Below are 23,223 nucleotides of genomic sequence, written 5' to 3' on the forward strand. Positions count from 1 at the left end.
ATCCAGGACTGATTCATTTTGATAAGTCAGACGATCCACGGAGTGTGTGGACAGGTGTGTTCTATGATCAGTAACAAAACCTCCAGCAGCACTGAATGCCCATTCGGAAAGCACGCTGGATGCAGGGCAGCCCAGCAGCTCAATAGCATACTGGGCAAGTTCTGGCCAGTGGTCTATTCTCATGACCCAGTAAGCCAGTGGATCGTCGACTGGAAAGCTCTCCATCTGTTTTCACCCCTAGATAATCGTCCACCATGTAAAGCAGGCGCTGCCGATGGGATGTGGAAGCTGACAGCCCTGGGCAACGAGGACTGAAAACATTCAGAAATGCATTACTTAGGCGGCCGCCTTCTCCACCACTCCTCTCTTGACCAACAGAAGCCTCAAAACTATGTTTTCCACGGCACTGTAACCTACCATAGTGGGGAAAAGTGTTCAATAAACTTCTTTTTAAGGTGTCCTCAAGAGATTTCATCTTCTGCACTCTCTATGGAGACGGGATGAGTTCCGAGACTTTCCACTTATAACGGTGGTCAAGGAGGGTTGCCAACCAATAGTGATCCTTTTCCTTTACGCCACATATTTTTAGGTCCTTTTGCAGGCTTTGAAGCATGAGGGAGCCCATGCACCGCAAACTTGTGGAGGCATGAGAAGCAGACTCCTTAGGGTCACTGAAGAGTATAGTATCTGGAACTTCCTCCTCCAAGCCGCTTACTACTCCCAAGGGTTCTGCGGATGGAAAACCATCTCTTACTGTTTGACGTATGTCTTCCTCTGCTTTAAAGGCTCAAACTGCCAGAATTCTCCTCCTCCCTCCTCCTCTCTCTCCTCTTGTGTGTCATAGGAACAATGGTGTCTGCATAAAGTGGGTTTCGAGAGAAAGTCCTCTTCGTCACGCTGCTTTGCCTCGAGTGCCCTGTCCATAACCCACGCAGAGTCTGCTCCAGTAGGAATACAAGGATTGTCACTGATGCATGCATTGTCAAGGCTCACCATCCTTATGGCCTACTCAGATGGTGACAATACAGTGCATGCATCCTTTATGAGCAGCTTAGGCATGGAGAAAAAAAGCTGAGTCGGCCTGAGCCTGCTGTTGTGCCATACTCGCACAGGTACTCGTTGACTGCCCTCTGCTGCATGTGCAGCCACTGCAGCACTGCCAAAGTCGAGCACTGGCTGTGTATGACTGCCTAAAATAGCTACACACTCTTCTGCCATGCTTGATGGCTTGAGACAAAGTTTGCAAATAGCAATGGTGCGATCGGCTGCACATGTACTAAAAAATGCCCAGACAGCTGAGCTGTGGGAAGTGGGCTGGGAGATAACAGCTCCACAATGTGATAGAATAGGGTGGCTGCTCTCTAATCTTCCACGATGGCTGCCCCATTGGGGTTGTGCCTTACCCTCACTTTCCTCCTCTGCTCTACCTGGCACCCAAGCCGAGTCGGTGACCTCATCCTCATTACCACTGGAGACATGTTGGCAATATGCTGTGGCTGGGGGAACATGACTGCAAATTTGTGTACCAGTGTTCTCCCCTCTCTGTAGGCTCATGTTCCTGCCTTTTCCTCAACCTCAAAGTCAGAACCAACATCTGAATTCAGTAATGGCTGTGAATCGTCAAGGAGCAAGTGACTCACGTTGTGTTCAAATAACTCCGCTGACTCCTCCATGCCTGATTCTGGGGCTATGGCAGGAATGGCTGTGGACAAGGTGTGACGGGAGGGCCCGTGGAATCCAGAATCCCTTGGAAAGTATGGGATGCCCTTGTTTCAGCTCCCCATTGCTCCTGGGGCTGCTCTCCCAGGAATGCCATCCAAAATGCCTGTTGGTCACTGGCCCGTTGCTCTTGGGTTGGAAAGCACTTGCCCTGTTTTAGACCAGCGAGCTGTAGGGCTCCAATCCAGAGCTCCACCCGAATTTGCTGCCTGAGCTCCAGGTATTCATCCTCAGACACAGCCCTGGTGTATGCTGAAAGGACGATCCTAACTTTGGGAGTGATTTAGAGTGGCGGTTGAACGAAATCATGGATTTCAGAGAAGGGCTACTGAACATCTCGGAAGTGCACTGGGCACTGGAAGATATAGAGTTTTTCTGGCCGTTCAGGAATTGGAGCTGGAGATCGCCTACAGACGGCTGCTAGACATTGCTCAGTGCCAGGGCTGGGCTCCCTTTGCCTGGGACTATCAGGAAATACCAGTTGACAACCCTGAAATCCTGGCTGAAGAGTCGGCAATGTGGCAGAGTAATAGTGTGCTTTGCCAACCTGCCCCGCAGCTATGGAGGCGGAGGTCTTATGGCAGATGCAGCAAGTGCTGACTGACCTTGATGATCCTGTTTCTGCATGGGATGATCTTGGATGGAGGAATGTGCCTGTTCAGCAGCATGCCAGAGAATCAGCAGTGGAAAATCTGGATATTGCCATCCCCAAAGCTGAGATGCTGACAACAGGGCAGAGCTCTGCTAACCTCTGCCCAGCACCGATAGCATCTTCTGGGTTCCATGGACAGGAGATGGTGAACCTCTATCCCCAGACACCAGTTGCAGAGACAGGGGATTTGATAGACCTTTCTGCTGAGGAAGAACAATCTGGTGAGCCCCCAGCAGAAGAGATGGTATTAGGGCCAAACTTCTCTGTGCTCTGCCCAGCACCAACAGCAGTATCTGTGGAGTTACAAGGAACTTCCCCAGCTGAAGTGCTGGTCACCAGACAGAGGGTCCAAGACCTCTGCCCCACACCTGCAGCAATACTGGAGCCCCAGGGTGAGGAGGTGGCAGTCTATCACGAGCTGCAGATCAGGATCCAAGGAGAGAATGCAGTCGTCACTTCACAACTGCAGCTTGATCTTGTGTCGGTGGATGGGCCTGTGGTCTCCACTAACAGAAAACCAGCAGAAGTGCTGGCAACCGGGCAGAGAGCTACCAACCTCTGCCCAGCACCGTCAACAACTGCGGCGTTCCAGGGAGCTGGGGCAGTCGGCCTCTCTCCCCAACAGTTAGCTGGAGCAGATGATGTAGGGAAGCTCCTACGCCCAGCTGAACTGCTGGCGACGGAACAGAGTGCTCCTGGCCCCTGCCCTCCACTAACAAACAATGGATTTCCTGTAAAAGTGGATGGACCTTCAGTCTCCACCTGTCTACCCCAGGGATGCTGGGCAGTCGGCCCAGATCCCCAAAAGCATGACGGAGTGAGCCCAGTCACCCTGTCTTCTCTCCAGCGGTTGAAAGGACTCCGGGGAGGGGGGCCAGTCCGGGCCTCTCCCCAGTGGCGGGCATGTTCTCTGAGAGAGGCATAGGTTGGCTGGGTGAGTAATGCTCTGTTTGGAACAATTTGTTTGGGGTACTGTGTGGGCACAGGCATTAGAGGACTGGAACTATGGACTAACTTCGGAGTCAACCCGTCTGGGGTGTCCTCCTGTGTTTGTCTTCTGCCGAAAGGGGAGAGATGTGACGGGAGGGCCCATGGAACCTTTCCTTTGGAAATTGTGGGATGCCCTTGTTTCAGCTCCCCATACACCTCTTATGTCTAAGTCACCCTGTGCTATCCTGGCACAGGGTGAGTGAGAAAATATATCTTGGACTACTTAAAATGGGACAGTGATATTTGTCCACAATATCTCCCAGGATGTATGTAGAGACTGTTCTTGGTTTGTTTGATTCTGAACTCAACATGTTAGTTAATTAAGAGAGCTGATCACATTGTCCTCTGTACAATGTAGGAGATGGGCCGACTCCTAGTGGAGCTCCTGCTATTGTGAGAAAATGTCCTGTGGTTGTACTTATGATAATGTATAATGTACTGTGTGAAGCTCGGTGACAAGTCTGATCTGTAGTGAAATCCTGACGGGCACAGAGTCACATCAGCTGCTTAAAGGGATTAGTTAATTAGCTCATGTTAATTTGTTACAGGTGTATTTTTAGAGTAATATGAGCAAGAGGGGGGAACCTCCTCTTCTACTGTATAAAAAGACTTGTATTTTGGTTCGAATAAAAAAACAGTCCATGTTAGCAGCTAAGCAAGTCTTGCCTTGTTTTGTGCTTTGTGAGCGGTTGGAATATCTGATATCTGGATCCAGACTGGGAGGAAGTGGTGTACTGACGGAAGCACTCAAGTGGAGTGAGGGACGTTCCGTGACACAAGGAGGCAGGTCTTTCCACTCTGGCAGCTACAGGGGACTGTGCACTAGTCTCTGCTTGGGTAACCTCTGCATGTTGTGGCTGGATAGCACGGGCAACATCACTAAACAGAGGAAATGATGCCCTACCTGAGGACTGACCATGTTCACCTTTGCCTGTGGACACATACGCTGCTGGCCCCCTAACAGTGCCATGGGAATGTCTGCCTCTCCTTGCTGTCCTCCCAGACATGATGGGGGGGGGGGGCTTATTAACAAAATGTAATAAAGATGTGTAAATGTGCACGTGGATGCACTTTAATCAATGGAAAGTGGTGTTTGGTGCACTTTTTTGGGATTAAGAGCAATGAGCCATGATTGGATACAGTCATCATGATGGCATCCAATCATGGCTCTGACAGTGCCCTGTGCCTGATTGAGCGAACCTTTCATTGCTTCAGCCAGTCAGGGCTTTCAATGCACTGTGCCGCGGCGCAGTACATTGTGGTCGTCTGGTGGGCCGAACAAATGGTCGAACGACCCTATAATTTTGGTTGTTCAGAGAACTTCTGAACAGCCCATGTTTGGCCAAACAGTTCGCCCATCCTTAATGGTGAGGATGTTTCTTGTTATATTTGTCTTACAAATATATAAAAAGCAGTAAATATCTGGATGGTTTCATTCAGAAATAGAAAAGTCTGTGCAATATTTTGCTTAGTACACTTATTTTGGGGGACACGGGTTAATTTCAACAAAAGGTTTAAGAAAATGTTCACCAGTACAAAAACTATCAAACATATACAGTATCTCACAAAAGTGAGTACACCCCTCACATTTTTGTGAATATTTTATTATATCTTTTCATGTGACAACACTGAGGAAATGACACTTTGCTACAATGTAAAGTAGTGCATGTACAGCTTGTACAACAGTGTAACTTTGCTGTCCCCTCAAAATAACACACAGCCATTAATGTCTAAACCGCTGGCAACAAAAGTGCGTACACCCCTAAGTAAAAATATCCAAATTGGGCCCAAAGTGTCAATATTTTGTGTGGCCACCATTATTTTCCAGCACTGCCTTAACTCACTTGGGCATGGAGTTCATGAGAGCTTCATAGGTTGCCACTGGAGTCCTCTTCCACTCCTCCATGACTACATCACGGAGCTGGTGGATGTTAGAGACAATGCGCTCCTCCACCTCCTGTTTGAGGAAGACCCACAGATGCTCATAAGGATTTAGGTCTGGAGACATGCTTGGCCAGTCCAGCACCTTTACCCTCAGCTTCTTTAGCAAGGCAGTGGTCATCTTGGCGGTGTGTCTGGAGTCATTATCATGTTGGAATACTGCCCTGCGGCCCAGTCTCTGAAGGGAGGGGATCATGCTCTGTTTCAGTATGTCACAGTACATATTGGCATTAATGGGTCCCTCAATGAACTGTAGCTCCCCAGTGCCGGCAGCACTCATGTAGCCATAGACCATGACACTCCCACCACCATGCTTGACTGTAGACAAGACACACTTGTCTTTGTTCTCCTCACCTGGTGGCCACCACACACGTTTGACACCATCTGAACCAAATAAGTTTATCTTGGTCTCATCAGACCACAGGAAATGGTTCCAGTAATCCATGTCCTTAGTCTGCTTGTCTTCAGCAAACTGTTAGCGGGTTTTCTTGTGCATTATCCTCAGAAGAGGCTTCCTTCTGCGACGACAGCTATGCAGACCAATTTGATGCAGTATATGGTCTGAGCACTGACAGGCTGACCCCCACCCCTTCAACCTCTGCAGCAATGCTGACAGCACTCATATGTCTATTTCCTAAAGACAATCTCTGGATATGATACTGAGCATGTGCAGTCAACTTCTTTGGTCGACCATGGTGAGGCCTGTTCTGAGTGGAACCTGTCCTGTTAAACCACTGTATGGTCTTGGCCACCAACCTGCAGCTCAGTTTCAGGGTTTTGGCAATCTTCTTATAGCCTAGGCCATGTTTATGTAGAGCAACAATTCTTTTTTTCAGATCCTCAGAGTTCTTTGCCATGAGGTGCCATGTTGAACTTTCAGTGACCAGTATGAGAGCGATAACACCAAATTCAACACACCTGCTCCCCATTCACACCTGAGACCTTGTAACACCAATGAGTCACATGACATCGGGGAGGGAAAATGGCTAATTGGGCCCAATTTGGACATTTTGCACTTACGGGTGTACTCACTTTTGTTGCCAGCGGTTTAGACATTAATGGCTGTGTGTTGAGTTATTATGAGGGGACAGCAAATTTACACTGTTATACAAGCTGTACACTCACTACTTTACATTGTATCAAAGTGTCATTTTTTTCAGTGTTGTCACATGAAAAGATATAAGAAAATATTTACAAAAATGTGAGGGGTGTACTCACTTTTGTGAGATACTTACATGTTTTTTTTGATAAGCTTTACATTACTCTACTTCAATGGAATGTAAACTGAGCTATGATAGTAACAAATGAGTTCAGAACAGATATGCAGAATCCGTAATTAACATTGGAAGAAATCTTGTAATGGAAACTGTCATATAATTTTGACATTGTACCCTTATTATTGTATCCGATCCTAGATATTATAATGTAATGGCTATTGTAACAAAACCATCTGGGTAGGTGATCACACCCAGGACAGCTAACTATGAGCATGTTTCATCACCTATAGATTGCCGCTGCCAAAACAAAGGGCAAGGTCACAAGACGCTTTGCTCCCCAATACCACGCCTTTTTAATGAAAAACAGGGTAGAAGAATTCCCGAATTACAGGACGCATCTACCACAAATGGATATTTCATTATTTGATCTAAACTAGTGAGATGAAAACTTCCAGACTCCTTTGGGATTCTAGTAGCTCCCTGTAGCATAAGCTGCACAAGAAGCATGCGTTAACTTGTAACAATCAATTGCACATGATTGGGACGTTGTGCATCATGCTAAATTTATTTCTACTACATGCTACTTGTAAAACTTACTGTGTAGCTCTAGTCTAATGAGGTGACCGCCAGCAAGCAGTTAAAGCGTAAGTTCATCTTTAGCAACATGTTACCTTTTATACCCGTAGTTAGGGTGTAACATGCAACATGTTGCTAAGGACCGCACACCCTCATCCCCATGGTGTCAGATTTGTCTCTGTGGTCGATCTGTTCCTGCACTTCTGATTTCCATCTGTATGCAAGTGGTTATAAAAGGAATCTGAGGCATAACAACATACTGAACAAACTAAAGCCTAGTACACACAGACTACTAGTTTTTTTTTCTGTTCTACCCAGTGGCCTGAACAAAAAAAATTGACAGTTGTAAAAACTATCTGATATTAGTACAGCAATTGGCTGAGAGCGCTGATTGGGCGCTGGTCGGCAGACCTTTTTCGGTCATGCCCCTTCAACAGAAGCCGGACTGGCTGCAGTTCACACAGGCCGAATCTTGGCCGGTTCCTATTGAACCTGCCAATGCCGCCTGTCATTTGGCCCATGTGTACTAAGCTTAAGGCTCCATGCACACTGAAGCTCATAAACGGCCGTTTTTGGGAGTTTGGGTGTTTTTTTTTAACAGCCCATAAACTCCCCTCTATGTTATCCTATGTGTCCATGCACACATGGACGTTTTTGGATGTTTATCAGCAGTGGAGTTTATGGGCTGTTTTCTGAACGCCCTAAAATCTCGTTCAGGAGTCGTTTTTCTGACCACAAAAACCGCCAAACGCTGATAAATGTCGATAAACGCTCAAATGTGACTCACCAGAGTTTAACGGTTTCTTCATCCATTGAAAAAAAAAATGCTAAAAATATGCTAATAACCGCTATTGCAAAAATGTTAAACGTTGAAAGACTCACTGCAAAACTACTGGCATTTGCGTTATTTTAACGTCCAGTGTGCATGGAGCTTTCAGGCTCTGACTAGTGGACATTGCCGTCTAGGGGACTCATCAGTTTCTTCTACTGCTATTACAAAGCAAAGTGATGGATTCTAAATCATTCTGTCGCATGCATTAAAGACTAAGTAATATAGTAAGGTAAATAATGAATGCACATTGATTTAACAGGGAAAAAATGTGCATTTATTTTTTTGGCATAGGAGCCTGCAAAACATGATGAATGATTACCCATGATCATGATGTGTTCCATTGAGAACTACAAGTCCATCTGCTGAAGTGGCAGATGGGACTTGCAGTTCAGGTAGTTTGGGGGTGTGGTCCTATTTTCACCATGTTAAACCCTAAATACAGATGTAACATGACGCAAAAGATGGATTTAGGATTTAATCCTACTAGTTCAGGAGCCGCTTCCGATCACCACTGTATTGGAGGAGAGGCTTGCCTTTGACTTTGTCTCTCTCCTGCTGCCTGCTGAAGGGCTGCACATTGCGTTGTAGTTCCAAGCAAGAGCAAACACGCAGAAGAGACTCCTGCAGGACTCCATAGGTCCCAGCAGGCACAGGGGGCACTAACATAAGGGGAGTCTGACAGCACATAGGAGGTTTGAGAAGACCGCTCAAAAAGAAACTGTAAAATTAAAAAAAAATTAAACAGGAAGTGCATGTAAGTTCTGTTATTAGCATCTCAGTTATCGAAAACAATAGTTTTCAGGTCACACAACTGTGCTGCAGTTTCTGCTTGTGAAAACGAGCCCTTAGAGTTTTGTTCTCCTTGAGATCCCGACTGAAAAAAACATGACTGGGCTTTTACCCTTCCCTACCACATCGACAATAAACAAAAAACTGTGTACTATAGCTACCAACACATTGTAATCTATATGAAGAGATGCATGCTATGTTCATGACTCCTGACTTATACTTTCCACTGATCTCCTACACAGTATATCTTTTGTGTGTTTGTGGGTATTTAATTTCATTAGGGACAGGCTTCTGGGCAACCACATTTGCTTAGGAGCTAATTTAGAAATTGGAGTAGTTGTGTGGGCATTTTATGTGTACAGTTTTTTTTTTTTTTTTTCTTGGACCCCATTCTTCTCCTAAAAGATAACCAAAAATGGTCTTGCGTTTCAAGCAGGATTAAGCAAGAAATCCCTGGAGAGGGGTGTGAACATGTGCCTGTGACTCCTTATTAATAGCTGCCAGTAATTATGTATCTTATCAAACAAGTGGCTTGTATCAGCTGAGCACAGGTCCCTCACTGGTCTAGGTGGACTACTTGTTGTCACCATGGCTTATGAAAGACACTCAGGTAAATAATCCATAGTATGTATGGGCAGTGACAGCTATCCTACTATTGTCTTCTGTACATTTTAGTCTTTCTTTTAAATTTTGTAGCTTTGTTCGATGTGTGTTGTATATTGTATATGTAATTGTCATAAAGTGTATGTCTTATATCACAACCTTTTTTTTTTTTTTTTTTTTTTGTGCGGCCAAAAATAATTATGAATGTGTTAAAGTGCATTACAGCTTTATTTGAGACTAACCTTTTATTTCAAATTTTTTGTTGTTTTGCCTTTTTTGGGTATTTTTTTAATCTTTTTTTGCAGTGTTAGATAAGTGGAAAATTGTAATGTTTTACCTAAAAGCATAACTGCCAAAATATATTTAGCTATATTTAGCCTTTAATGGATTTAAATTGAAAAAGCAGATGCATATTTTTGGTGGTAGTCAGCATGTAGCTATTATTAGATTGTGTTTTTCAAGTAGTTTACCCATAATAATTAAATACATTTAAAAGGAAATTGTGAAAGCCTGAGTGCTTTGCTTCAGCAAATTATATTGCTCAGGTTGTATTCCCATTTCATTTTGTTGAGGTTATTTGGTAGATTAATGTGTGCAACGGGTGTAATCTTACAGAAATACCAATCAATTGCTTATATATTGAAACATTTTTATTATGTGTGCTGTATTTAGCTGAGCAATACATGATGATATAGGAATGTCTGTACCAGCTGTATGACACTCAGGATCCCCTCTCTTCACTACCACAAATGCAACATTCGTTACATATTCAGTAGCCAACACAACCAGCCTCACAATTCTTTTATAATCCCTTTTAATTGTATTAACATAAATTGGTAATAGAGTATTCTCTGAATAGAGACAAATGTCTCTGTGGATGTAAAACAAACATGCAGGGCTATTCTGTAAGGCTGCTGGAAGGGAAAGGGAAAGCTGTTGCCTAGAGCAGATTACTGATCACTTTCTTTTCACCGTGTTTGAAAATGACACCCCAGATGTGGTTGCAATTGGAAACATTGCTTGAAATGGTGTTATTTTCGATAGGGCTGGTGCTTGATCTTTCTCTAACCCGACTTTTCCCCATTTATAAACTGGTTTTAAAAGGATTCTGCTTAAAAATGCAGTTTAAAAGTTTAAGCTTTTTGTTAAAATGAAAAACGTCTGTAAACAAAACGCTGCTAAACGCAAGTTACCGCGTTTAGCAGCATTTATAAGCTGTTTCAGGCATTTGGCATTACAAATGCCTCTGAACATCCATCTGAACCCATTTTTTTTTGAGTTCCAAAAAAATCTTCTAAACTCAACTGCCTAGAAACGACTATAAAGACCCTGTGTACATGTACTGATAGGATAACATAGAGGAGAGTTCAGGGGCAACTGAAAAACATGCCCAACTGCTCCTAAACATCTGTTTACCAGCAGCAGTAAACATGAGGCCTTAAGTGCAGTCTGTAATCTAGTATATCTGGTCAGACACACCCCCTCTCTATCTGTGAGAACACTTGTAATGAGGGGTGTGGCCGTTACTGTTTGCATAAAGCACTGGTGTGAGAGGGCAGAAAGCACATTTGAAATGAGAGGCATTTGCAAGGTGAAATCTGTTAAAAGCCTTACATAAGCGGGAATAAGGCTATATAGAGACAAGGTGTGAGACTACATTTGCTGTTTAAGTACTGAGTGATGTACACATAACAAATTTTCTTTTTTGAACCTTCTAAAATATCAACTGCCCTTTTATTGTCACATATGTCCTTAGGTGGAATTTAGGATATAACTAAAGGCAAAACTTTTTTTTTTTTTTTTAGGTTTGGATAGAGTGGAGAGGGATTAGAGTTCCTGACAATTTTTATTGTGGTCTGTGCTCCCGTTAAGGAGAATCGCCCTCTATTTCTCCTTTTACCATTATCAGTGAAAGTAAAGAAAATTACAAATTTTGGGTCATCCCCAAAAAAGTACTAGAGGGGAAATCTTCCAATGGGGACGCTAGTTCTGGTGACCTGGGGGTACTCCCCAGGTGTTTAACTTTGCAAAGATTTCCTCTCACTTCCTGTTTGTAGATGGGACAGGAAGTGAAGAGAAATCTCAAATGGGACACAGATGGCAAAAAAAAAAATCTGTCGGGTTATAACCCTTCCATGGTCTATCCAAAATGAAAACAAAGGTTTTGCCTATAGCTCTACTTTAAAACCTGGTGAATAGATGATAGCTGAACTCAAAGAAAGATGAACATAAATATACATACATTAGGTCATGGGTTAACAAATATAAACATAAATTCTTCAGATATGAAATGGACACATGCATGGAGCTTATCATGCAGTGTGGCGGGTGACAGCATTGTCTGTTATACATCTGTCACTTCTTTCCAGACATGTATCAACTGACACCAGGAGAAACTTCCAGGCAGTTGGCCAGGCCTTCATTAGGAAGAGTCTACGGTTAGAATACATAGAGAAAGCAGAAGGATCAGAGGGTACTGGATGCAGATAGACACAGCCGCTGTCCCAACAAACCTAATGGATATTCTAAATGGGCTACGTGTGTGCCGCCCCTTGAGTTGTTTTACTGGAGCACTGTTCTTGCGTATAATAAATTTGGTGTTTTTCAGGTTTAAAAGGCCTTGAGTATGATACTTAAAAAATGAAAAGTGAGTTGCCTTTGGCAACCAATCAGATTGTAGTGCTAATCTCTGAGGTGTAGATTAGCAAATTAAAGCGTTTGATTTGTTGCTGTGGATAACACCAGAACATTTCCTCTTGCCATGGAAGAGGTACTCTTATCTTAATTAGGTAGCTGTTGTTCTGTTATAATTCGGCATCTGAATAGTTTTTTTTTTTTTTTTTTATCCATAGAGGGTTTAGAGCAGATGAAGCATGGATATAAATTAGTGTATAACCAGGGCCGTCTTTAATTTTGATTGGGCCCTGGGCAAACATTTTCTTGGGGCCCCTCCCTCCATTCTGAGACTTACAAAAAATAGCAGGTAGACTCAAAATCAGTTTACTGCAGCAGATCACGCAGCGATTGCAATTGTTTGCCAGCAGTTACAGCCTATCCTTACTGCTCACTGGCTGGTTTCTAGAGGTTACAACACATAATTTCTGCTTGCCAATTTGTTGCTAGAGGTTAATTGTACATTATTAGCGCTCACTAATTGGTTGCTAGGGGTTACAGCACATCATTACCACTTACTGATTGGTTACTAGAGATTAAAGCAGATTACTACTGTTCGCTGATTGGTTGCTAGAGGTTAATGCACATCATTACCCCTCACTGAGCAGTGGAGCAATCCCAAATAATTGAGCATGTAAAGGGGCACATTAATACACATACTGCAGGAGAATGTCAGAGTGCAGACTTACTGCGTAAGAGGTTCAGAGACTGCGGACATACTGCAGGAGACAATTTGAGACTGCGGACATACTGCAGGAGACATATGGAGACTGCGGACATACTGCAGGAGACATATGGAGACTGCGGACATACTGCAGGAGACATATGGAGACTGCGGACATACTGCAGGAGACGTATGGAGACTGCGGACATACTGCAGGAGACAATTGGAGACTGCGGACATACTGCAGGAGATTACCATAGACTGCGGACATACTGCAGGAGACAGTCGGAGACTGCGGACATACTGCAGGAGACATATGGAGACTGCGGACATACTGCAGGAGACAATTGGAGACTGCGGACATACTGCAGGAGATTACCAGAGACTGCGGACATACTGCAGGAGACAGTCGGACACTGCGGACATACTGCAGGAGACAAGCAGAGACTGCGGACATACTGCAGGAGACAGTCGGAGACTGCGGACATACTGCAGGAGACAGTCGGAGACTGCGGACATACTGCAGGAGACAGTCGGAGACTGCGGACATACTGCAGGAGACAGTCGGAGACTGCGGACATACTGCAGGAGACAGTCGGAGACTGCGGACATACTGCAGGAGACAGTCGGAGACTGCGGACATACTGCAGGAGACAGTCGGAGACTGCGGACATACTGCAGGAGACAGTCGGAGACTGCGGACATACTGCAGGAGACAGTCGGAGACTGCGGACATACTGCAGGAGACAGTCGGAGACTGCGGACATACTGCAGGAGACAGTCGGAGACTGCGGACATACTGCAGGAGACAGTCGGAGACTGCGGACATACTGCAGGAGACAGTCGGAGACTGCGGACATACTGCAGGAGACAGTCGGAGACTGCGGACATACTGCAGGAGACAGTCGGAGACTGCGGACATACTGCAGGAGACATTCGGAGACTGCGGACATACTGCAGGAGACAGTCGGAGACTGCGGACATACTGCGGGAGACAGTCGGAGACTGCGGACATACTGCGGGAGACATACGGAGACTGCGGCCATACTGCGGGAGACATACGGAGACTGTGAACATACTGCAGGAGACAAGCAGAGACTGCGGACATACTGCAGGAGACAATCTGATTGTCTCCTGCAGTATGTCCACAGTCTGAGACTGCGGACATACTGCAGGAGACAATTGGAGACTGTGGATATACTGCAGGAGACAATCAGAGACTGCGGACATACTGCAGGAGACATACGGAGACTGCGGCCATACTGCGGGAGACATACGGAGACTGCGGACATACTGCAGGAGATTACCAGAGACTGCGGACATACTGCAGGAGACAATCAGAGACTGCGGACATACTGCAGGAGACATACGGAGACTGCGGCCATACTGCGGGAGACAATTGGAGACTGTGAACATACTGCAGGAGACAAGCAGAGACTGCGGACATACTGCAGGAGACAATCTGATTGTCTCCTGCAGTATGTCCACAGTCTGAGACTGCGGACATACTGCAGGAGACAATTGGAGACTGTGGACATACTGCAGGAGACAATTGGAGACTGCGGACATACTGCAGGAGACAATTGGAGACTGCGGACATACTGCAGGAGATTACCAGAGACTGCGGACATACTGCAGGAGACAGTCGGAGACTGTGGACACACTGCAGGAGACAATCAGACTGCGGACATACTGCAGGAGATTACCAGAGACTGCGGACATACTGCAGGAGATTACCAGAGACTGCGGACATACTGCAGGAGATTACCAGAGACTGCGGACATACTGCAGGAGATTACCAGAGACTGCGGACATACTGCAGGAGATTACCAGAGACTGCGGATATACTGCAGGAGATTACTAGAGACTACGGACATACTACAGAAAACAATCAGAGACTGCAGACATACAGGTGATGGTCAGAGACTGCGTACATACTGCGTGAGAGGTTCAGAGACTGCGCACCTACTGCAGGAGACAATCAGTCTACGGACATACTGCAGGAGACAATCGGAGACTGCGGACATACTGCAGGAGATTACCAGAGACTACGGACATACTGCAGGAGACAATCAGAGACTGCAGACATTATACAGGTGATGGTCAGAGAACTTTCAGCAACGCACAACTTTACAGTTGAATAACACAGCTCAGGGTTTAAACAGTCAGGCATTTTATGGGTGTAAGGACATACCTGGCCAGCCAAACTCACTACATACATTCAGGTCTGTGGGCGGGGCTTTGCTCTGCTCTCACTACAACAGCCGGGAGCTCCATTGATGCTTTGTTGGGGGGCCCGCGCTACCCGTGATTTGGGGCCCCGATGATAGCTTTGCAGAGCGCACAAAGGACACGGGAGGATGTATTCCCTCACTAGCCAGCTGAGAGGGGGCGGGGCCAGGAGCTCCACTGACGCTCTGACCCCGCCCATGTGCAGACTGTATACCCGGAACAGTAGCGACTGCAGTGAGAGCCAGTGATCGGAGTGGGGGCGTCAGTGGAGCTTCCGGTCCCGCCCCCGGACCTCTGTATTCACCAGCCAGTATAGAGGGGGCGGGGCTGCAAGATCACTTTTATCGGCGGCGGGAGAGGGCCCCCCCTAACGCCGCGCTCCGGTGCCCTTCACCGCTTACCGTGGCCGTCTGTACCAGCGGAGGCGATCCGGACCTGTCCGTGGCCTGACATGGAGACGAGTGAGGGGAAGATGGCCATCAAATCGTCACTTCCGCCCATAGCTCTTAAAGGGACATTTTATTTTATTTTTTTCAAAAGATAATTTTTTTTTTTTTAATGCGTTTTAGTTTAAATATGAGATCTGAGGGTTTTTTGACCCCAGATCTCATATTTAAGAGGACCTGTCATGCTTTTTTTCTATTACAAGGGATTTTTACATTCCTTGTAATAGGAATAAAAGTGACTTTTTTATTTTTTATCTGTTCTTTAAAAAAAAAAAAAGTTAAAATAAATAAATAAAAAAGGAAAAATTTAAAACGTGCCCCGTCCCGCCAAGCTCACATGCAGTAGCGAACGCATATGTGAGTAGCGCCCGCATATGAAAGTGGTGTTCAAACCGCACATGTGAGGTATCGCCGTGATTGGTAGAGCGAGAGCAATAATTCTAGCCCTAGACCTCCTCTGTAACTCAAAACATGCAACCTGTAGAATTTTTTTAAACGTCACCTATGGAGATTTTAAAGTTTGTCCCTATTCCACGAGCGGACGAAATTTTGAAGCGTGACATGTTGGGTATCAATTTACTCGGCGTAACATTACCTTTCAAAATATAAAAAAAAATTGGGCTAACTTTACTGTTGTCTTATTTTTTTAATTAAAAAAAGTATTTTTTCCCAAAAAAGTGTGCTTGTAAGTCTGCTGCGCAAATACGGTGTGACAAAGTATTGCAACAACTGCCATTTTATTCTCTAGGGTGTTAGAATAAAAAATATATATAATGTTTAGGGGTTCTAAGTAAAGGGAAGGAGATGGGCGGGCAGTGAAAACAGGCAGGGGAAGCTCCATTAGCATTAGTGGTTGTCTTGTCATACCCACGGCCACCACAAGAGGGCGCCCGATTCCAGAAGGAACCGTAGGACTGCAGAAGGCCGCAAAGGCGCGGCCTCAATTACCGGCGTGGCCCAACACGATCGCGCCGGGGGGGGGGGTGTGTCGCATGGAGACAGGATACCCCAGTTGTGCCGCGCCAGGTCGCAAATGCAACCTGGCGCCTGTGGTTTGTCGAGCCCTGGAATAAACAATCCACTTCTGTTGAGTGAGGGAGCCCACACCTATCTTATCTAACAAGCTGTTATGCAGTTAGGCTGAGTCATTCTAGTAGACCTTCTTCCTTGCCTGGTGACTAATAAACAAATCTCTTATTTTGGAGGTCTAGTTCATTTTTAAAAAGAAAATTTAAATGCATTGACCAGAATTGGTAAAATTAATAAAAATGCAGCGTACACTGCGGTACTTCCTTTCAACCCAGCTCTATTCACTACAGAAAGTCCACTTCGTATCGGGCACCTTCCAGTTGAATGATGCCAAGCTTCATGTAAATGTGGAAAATGGTTTAATACATCAAATCTTATTCAGATTTAACCACGTGAGATCTGGAAGGTTTTACTCCATTCATGACCGGGCATTTTGTGCCATTTAGCACTGCGCTACTTTAACTGGGCTACAGCTAATCACATGGTATGGGGTGCTGTGATTGGTCCAGGTACAATGTGATAGCTGTGGGCCAATCGCAGCTTAGGCAGCACAGCTATTATGATTGCATTCATTCATAACAGCTTTGTTGACATTGTGATCATGTGATTGCATAGCGATCACATGATCACCAGGCCCTGAGTACCGGGATCTGCAATCCGCTGTGTCCAGCAGACACAGTGGTTGTGGGAGGGCATGCTGCACACTCCTAAACCAGGAGCAGGCATGTGGCATACTATATTTACTGTGGGGGGTTGACAAGTGGTTAATTAAGAAAAATATGCTAGGGAATACAGAAAACATGTACACACATGTAATTCACACCTACAATTACTTTTGGGTTAACACTGCAAAAATAAGTCAAACTATGTACTCACTGAAAATATGCTATACTTTTTTTTTTTTTTAAGCTCTACATTTGATTACATCCCTGTAAGTCTGCCTGATTCTTTTCCTGAGTATATAAAGCATACAATAAAATAAATTTATAGCCAATACTGTAGGAAATGTTTAAAACAGATGGTATTCATAATTAATCTTAATGTACACAATGTTTCTCTGTGTATGTGATGTAACATGCAACATTCTGTTTGAGAGGTCAATATGTAAACTGTTCCTGACATGCTGTATGAATCAATATATGCAGTTACACAACTTGGACCAGGAAGTTGTGCAACCTAGATTGATTTGGGGTTTCTGCAAAAATAGCTGCAAATTGCACAAACTGTTAGATGTTGAAAACCATTATCAAAATATATTTAAAAAAATCATTAATGTAATAAAGGGGGCGTGATTGACCAGCTGTTACTGTATACCTTCACCATCACAGGAGTAAGCTCTCAAGCTTTGAGCTACTGCATCAGGGGAGAGGGAGAGCATGTGAGGGGGTTTGAGTCAGAGAAATAACTCACTCCTGTTATGGTGAAGGGGAACAATAACAGCTGGGTCTCTCTTGGCAACCTGGGAGATTTCCAGTCAGTCTTCATGAGGTACATACAGTAAATGGACTTCACCTATGGTAAGGGTATTATTCAACTTTGGTCAAACCTGTCCCTTATATGCATATGCAATTTTATGGTAAAGGTGAACTAACCTTTTAAGCAAATTGTTTCTTTTATTTGAAAATGGTCATAATTTGCAAGGAGGAAAATGGCAATACACACAGCTAATAATTTTAGTATTTCAAATGTACTTTTTGTACACATTTGCCTAAAATCAGTTTGAATGGTTTTTGACATGAATTATACTTCTTGTTTGAAATGCAGTTCCATAATTCATAGAAACCAATCAGCTTAACTTACTGGACCCAAGGAAGTATTTTATATGCTTTATTGCCTACTTTGTTCTTTGTACCATATTATTGAATAGTCCAGTGCTTTTTTTTATAGTTATATTTCCTTAAGATTTTTTTTAAACAGGTATAACAAAGATTCACAGTTCACAGATCCAAATCCAAGCATGTAGAGGTACATACAAAAAGATCCAGAACATTTTTAAGTAAAAGGACAGGAGCACCAAGCCTATATGAACAATACTGAAATATTATAACATTAAAGAGGAGCTTCACCCTGTAAACAAAAATGTAAAAGTCAGCAGCTACAAATAGTATATCTACTGACTGACTGAAAAACACACACCTGCCCCAGGATCCAGTGATGTCCTCACCTGACCTGGCTCTTTGCCAGTCTTCGGGTCCAGGGGTCACCATCCTAACTGTGGGCAGCCAGTTGTGGCTCCACAGCCGGCTTCCCACTGAGCACCTTGTGAATGGTCCCATAGTCTCCTGGGACCTGTGACATGTTCCAAGAAAACATGTTTCCTCCTCCTCTCCCAAAAAAAATTATGGGAGAGGAGGAGGAAACGCGGAACTTCCACTTTTGCATGAAGTCCTGCTTTGGGAAAAGAAGGGAAGGATCAGTTTTTCGAGGGTTTCAGAGAGATGAAAATGATGATTACACATGTCAATGAAGAGTGCAAGGTACTGGTGGATGTCAGCAAGGTTAAACGATGATTAGTTGGCGTGGGCGGAGGGAAGAGTGGTACCATAAGTAGACCGTTCCCACTGAACCCAAGCGTCCAGTGTTTTTTTTATTTTAGGTATAAATTTAGTAGTGCGTATATAGACTCTAGTAATGCCTCTCTAGAAGTGTGCCAAGCTGCTAGTACATAACATTTCTGATTAAAGCCCTCCAAGTCCCCCAGAGTTTAGGGAGGTGATGAGAGACACATCGTGTCCTAGCAAACTGTCTGTATACATGACAACAAATGTTTTATAAATGGAGGATGACCAGAGCTGTGTTTGGCAAACTTCTGGATGCTTTCAGTTTATATCCAAAATGGGAAGTTTGCCAAGGTCATGCCATCCAGCATGTTTCTTGTTGACATCAGTAAAGGTCACCAATGCTATCTCTTTCCAACCTTTTATCTTTAACCCCTTCTTCATAACAGCTGTCACCATATGATGTTTTCACCCACTTTATTTAGTAGCTGGTGATGAGAAGTTATTTTGCAAGCTATAAAAACAAGGTCAAGGTTAACATAAAGATTGCGTTATTGTTTTATTGTTATTTAAATGACAAGTATAAATATGTCATACTGAAATGACATAAAATAGTAAACCACAAAATCTTAAATCTAATTTTATTGCAAAGATGGGAAATAAGTCATCACGTATATTAGATTTAGAAGGGCAGAACTCAGATAGGAATACAATGTTTTGTCCATTCAATTCCTTATAATGATTCTGTTATGCAGCTTTCAAGGTAGATCAAAGTTAATTCTTCCAACTTTTTCTTACACACCTTGCAGGGAAAAGATCAATTTTGGTTGGTCAAAACTAAATACATATAACCTTATAATTTGGCTCTATGTACGTGTTACTTAGTAATGAGGCAAGTCAGCTTATCCACAGTGCCTAATGCTGAGGGAACATTGGTGTAGAACAGGGATATGCAATTAGCGGACCTCCAGCTGTTGCAGAACTACAAGTCCCGTGAGGCATAGCAAGACTCTGACAGCCACAAGCATGACACCCAGAGGCAGAGGCATGATGGGACTTGTAGTTTTGCAACAGCTGGAGGTCCGCTAATTGCATATCCCTGGTGTAGAATATAGCTGTCTACACCCTTCCTGGGACAATTTAAATCAGCTCTGAGTTGCATGCACTTCTATAGGAGTGGAATATGGCAGAAAGCGGGTTACAGTTCTACAACAGACTCCGTAAACCAAATCTTTTGCTTGTAGACAAGAAATCTAGTGTTTGAAAATATGGCAAGGTTGCCTTGGCTTCCAGTAGTTTCTGATGTACCTTTTCAACCTCTGGTTATTTCCTTATAAAATTCAGTGGAATTAAATGTTATTTTATGCTAAGATCCATTACAACATTCCAAAATGCAGCTAAGCTGACATGATATGAGTGCAGAAAAATTTCCAGTGAGAACAAGTTCAAATACAGGGTACAGAAAGGCACCCACTATATTCAGGGTTTACTTTACAGTGGGGGAAATTTGCTAAGACTGAAGCAGATGTGCAAGGCAACCAGTTAGTTTCTAACTTTCATGTTCAAAGCTTAACAGAATGAACTGAAGCTAGAATCTGATTCGCTTCTGTGTACAGCTGCTTCAGATTCTGTCTGCTGCAGGTTTAGAAAATTCCCACTAGTATGTATCACCATAAGGGCACATCCGAGCCTTTATAAGGTCATCATTTAGAGAGATGCGTTCTTTCTGCTGCAACTTTTGTCCATAGCCAAAAACGTTAACGCTTTTAGTATGTCTCATCAGGAGTATACTTGACTGGTGAATCACTGTTGATAAACACTTCATAACAAAGCAAGAAACCCAAACAGTGATCCTTCCCACGGACCCATTTTACATTCCATGATTTTGGCTGTTTAGTCATTGCAGTGACAGATTAAGCCCTTTGCCATGAATTATTACTGGCCAACAGTGCTGCACTTGAAACCGTTACAGTATATTGTATTCCTTGGTAAAAAGCTAGCCATCAAAGGACCTAAATTACTGCCTTAGCTGACAATTAAAGAATAGAATATCATTCTTACTAGCGCCCATTCTTTCTTTTATTTATTTATTTATTTTGCTCATTTAAAGTGATTTGTAAACCTCTGACCTGAAAAATAATTGTGTAGAGGGGGGTGTGTCCATTCACTCCACTCCGGTCTCTTGATTACTCTCAGCTCTCTGCTCTATGCTGTGCAGTATGCACAGTCAGATCCCCACCTCCTGCCTTTGGAAGCTCAGAAATGCTATAAGTGAATTCTGGACTTTGAACTTGTGTAGAGGAGAGAGGAATGCAGAAAAAAACCAGGTACATCTTATGTAGGATGATTTGTTTCATCTTTGTGCATCACCTGAGGCTACGCCCTTCACTGGGTATATGTGAGAGTTTACAACCACTTTAAGTATAAGGTACATATGTTTTTGGTATGCATTTTTAAAGTTCTGTCAAGTGTATAGTAAAAATCTTTTTGCTTTTCTGTAAAAGTTTGTATGTTCTATATTAATGAAAAAATAATGTTCAAAATGTGGTTTGGCAGAGGAAAGCTGTCTTAATCAACATGCTGCTACTGTGCGTTTTAAAAAATATAGCAATGACAAAATGTAATTTCCCCCAGGAGCAAACTCTTCTCAACAAAAATTGGAAAGGCATAGCCATGGGGAGCCAGTTTTAACTGTAGTCTTTGTTGTATCTGTAATACTAAAACCCTCAAAGGAAAATGTATAAAAAAATCTTGTTGACCTTGCCCAGGCCTACAAACTACATGGCATTATTAAATGGGAAATATAAATGAGGTTAAAGTAAGTTATTAGTTGTAGTGTTGTTTGGTGTACGGTGTACTATTGGTGACTGAATAAAAAGTTCAGTTTCTTAAGAGCCCTGAGACACTAAACCTGCAGAGAGGAAGTTCAACCTGTTATACATATGATAATTGGGAGGTTGCCATTGATGATGATCCAGGAGGAGGCAGGCAAAAGAGAACAAATTATTATATCATCTATTTGGTCTGGAAACACCTTAAAGTGGTTGTAAAGCCTCAAGGGTTTTCACCTTAATGCATTCTATGTGCTGCAGCCCCCCCACCCCCTTTTTTCTTACCGGAGTCTATCCGATCCAGCGATGTGCATGAACGCAGTGGCTCCAGCTGCTGTCTCTCATCATTGGACAGATTGATAGCAGCAGGAACCATTGGCTCCCACTGCTGTCAATCAAATCCAGTGACATGGGGGGCGGGGCCGAGTCCTGCTGTCTGTCAATGAATGCTGCAGCAGGACTCTAACGTGCCTGCGCGGGTACCCCCATGGGAGGAGGCTTTATGTTGGGGCACCTGATGAAAATCAGGGGCCAGGAGCGCCGGCGGGGCACCCCAGAAGAAGAGGAACAGGGCTGCTCTGTGCAAAATGTTTGTGCAGAGCAGGCAAGTATAGGCATGTGTATAAACGAGGGTTTACAACCCCTTTTAATATTTGAGACATCTTAAACTGAAGTATAATATCCTGTGGATCCAATCACTGGACGAATGAAAGAGATTTGACACTGGCTCCTAAATATACTTTAATAATTTGTCACATAAATCTGTATGTTTTATATATCTTTGGTCCGTTGAAAGCTAAGGGAGCCTTCTGAAACTGTATAAAAAGATGTATTATACCCTGTAAGGATGACGTGTGTGATGCCACAGTGGCTGATTAACTTGAATAGCACACGTTAACTGTATTATGCTTTTTGAAGAATATTGCTCCTAAATTGCATACATTCTTTCACAACTATGTTGAATTATACGAAGAGGAAAAATGGTTGAGACGCAAAACGAACTCCATAATATGCCCATAGCGACATCATCTTAACCTCTTTATGGGTGTCCTTTTTTTTTTCTTTTTTTTTTTTTTGTTATAAATTATTATATTGAATAAGGGATCCCAAAAGGGGATTTAACCCTTTTTCCCTTACTGCTAGCCCTTCTCTGATACAAAACAATATAATTTCAGATGGATAACAATTAGAAAAAAAACCAATGTGGAATAGACTCCCCTTAATAAATAGTTCTAGCCAGCTCAGTTGAGTTTATTTCAAATATATGGATGCATTCCTAAATACACAATATGTAACTGTATATTAACATTTATAGGTAATAATAACACCAGAGATTGTTGATTCAGGGAATATCCGATTGCCTTCTAGATAAACTTGTCTTTTCAACTTGACAAATTATGTAATTTTGTAACACTTCCCCAACATATAAATTTATATATTAGCAGTCACGGTTCCAGCATAGGCATAGAAAGTAAAAATGTACATTGTGTATGGAATAAGTGTGTATTGGTTCTTAACCAGAAATAGTAAA

At 43.5% G+C, this 23,223-nt stretch overlaps 1 protein-coding gene across 2 annotated transcripts in view; it reads left to right on the forward strand.

The window, feature by feature from the left end:
- The window catches only part of FHL1 (four and a half LIM domains 1), a 153,727-nt gene that overhangs the window by 99,868 nt on the left and 30,636 nt on the right, over positions 1-23,223 (forward strand). Inside the window, exon 1 of one of the 2 annotated variants that reach the window (XM_073599219.1) lies at positions 9,180-9,326. The exons of the other annotated variant lie outside the window; for it this stretch is intronic. Within the exon in view, the coding sequence (XP_073455320.1) occupies positions 9,305-9,326 (22 nt within the window). The 5' untranslated portion in view covers positions 9,180-9,304. Of the gene's footprint in view, positions 1-9,179; positions 9,327-23,223 lie in introns of those variants that run through there. 2 annotated transcript variants of the gene reach the window in all.

Source organism: Aquarana catesbeiana, linkage group LG09, assembly GCF_042186555.1.
Source record: "Aquarana catesbeiana isolate 2022-GZ linkage group LG09, ASM4218655v1, whole genome shotgun sequence".
Classification (NCBI taxonomy): domain Eukaryota; kingdom Metazoa; phylum Chordata; class Amphibia; order Anura; family Ranidae; genus Aquarana; species Aquarana catesbeiana.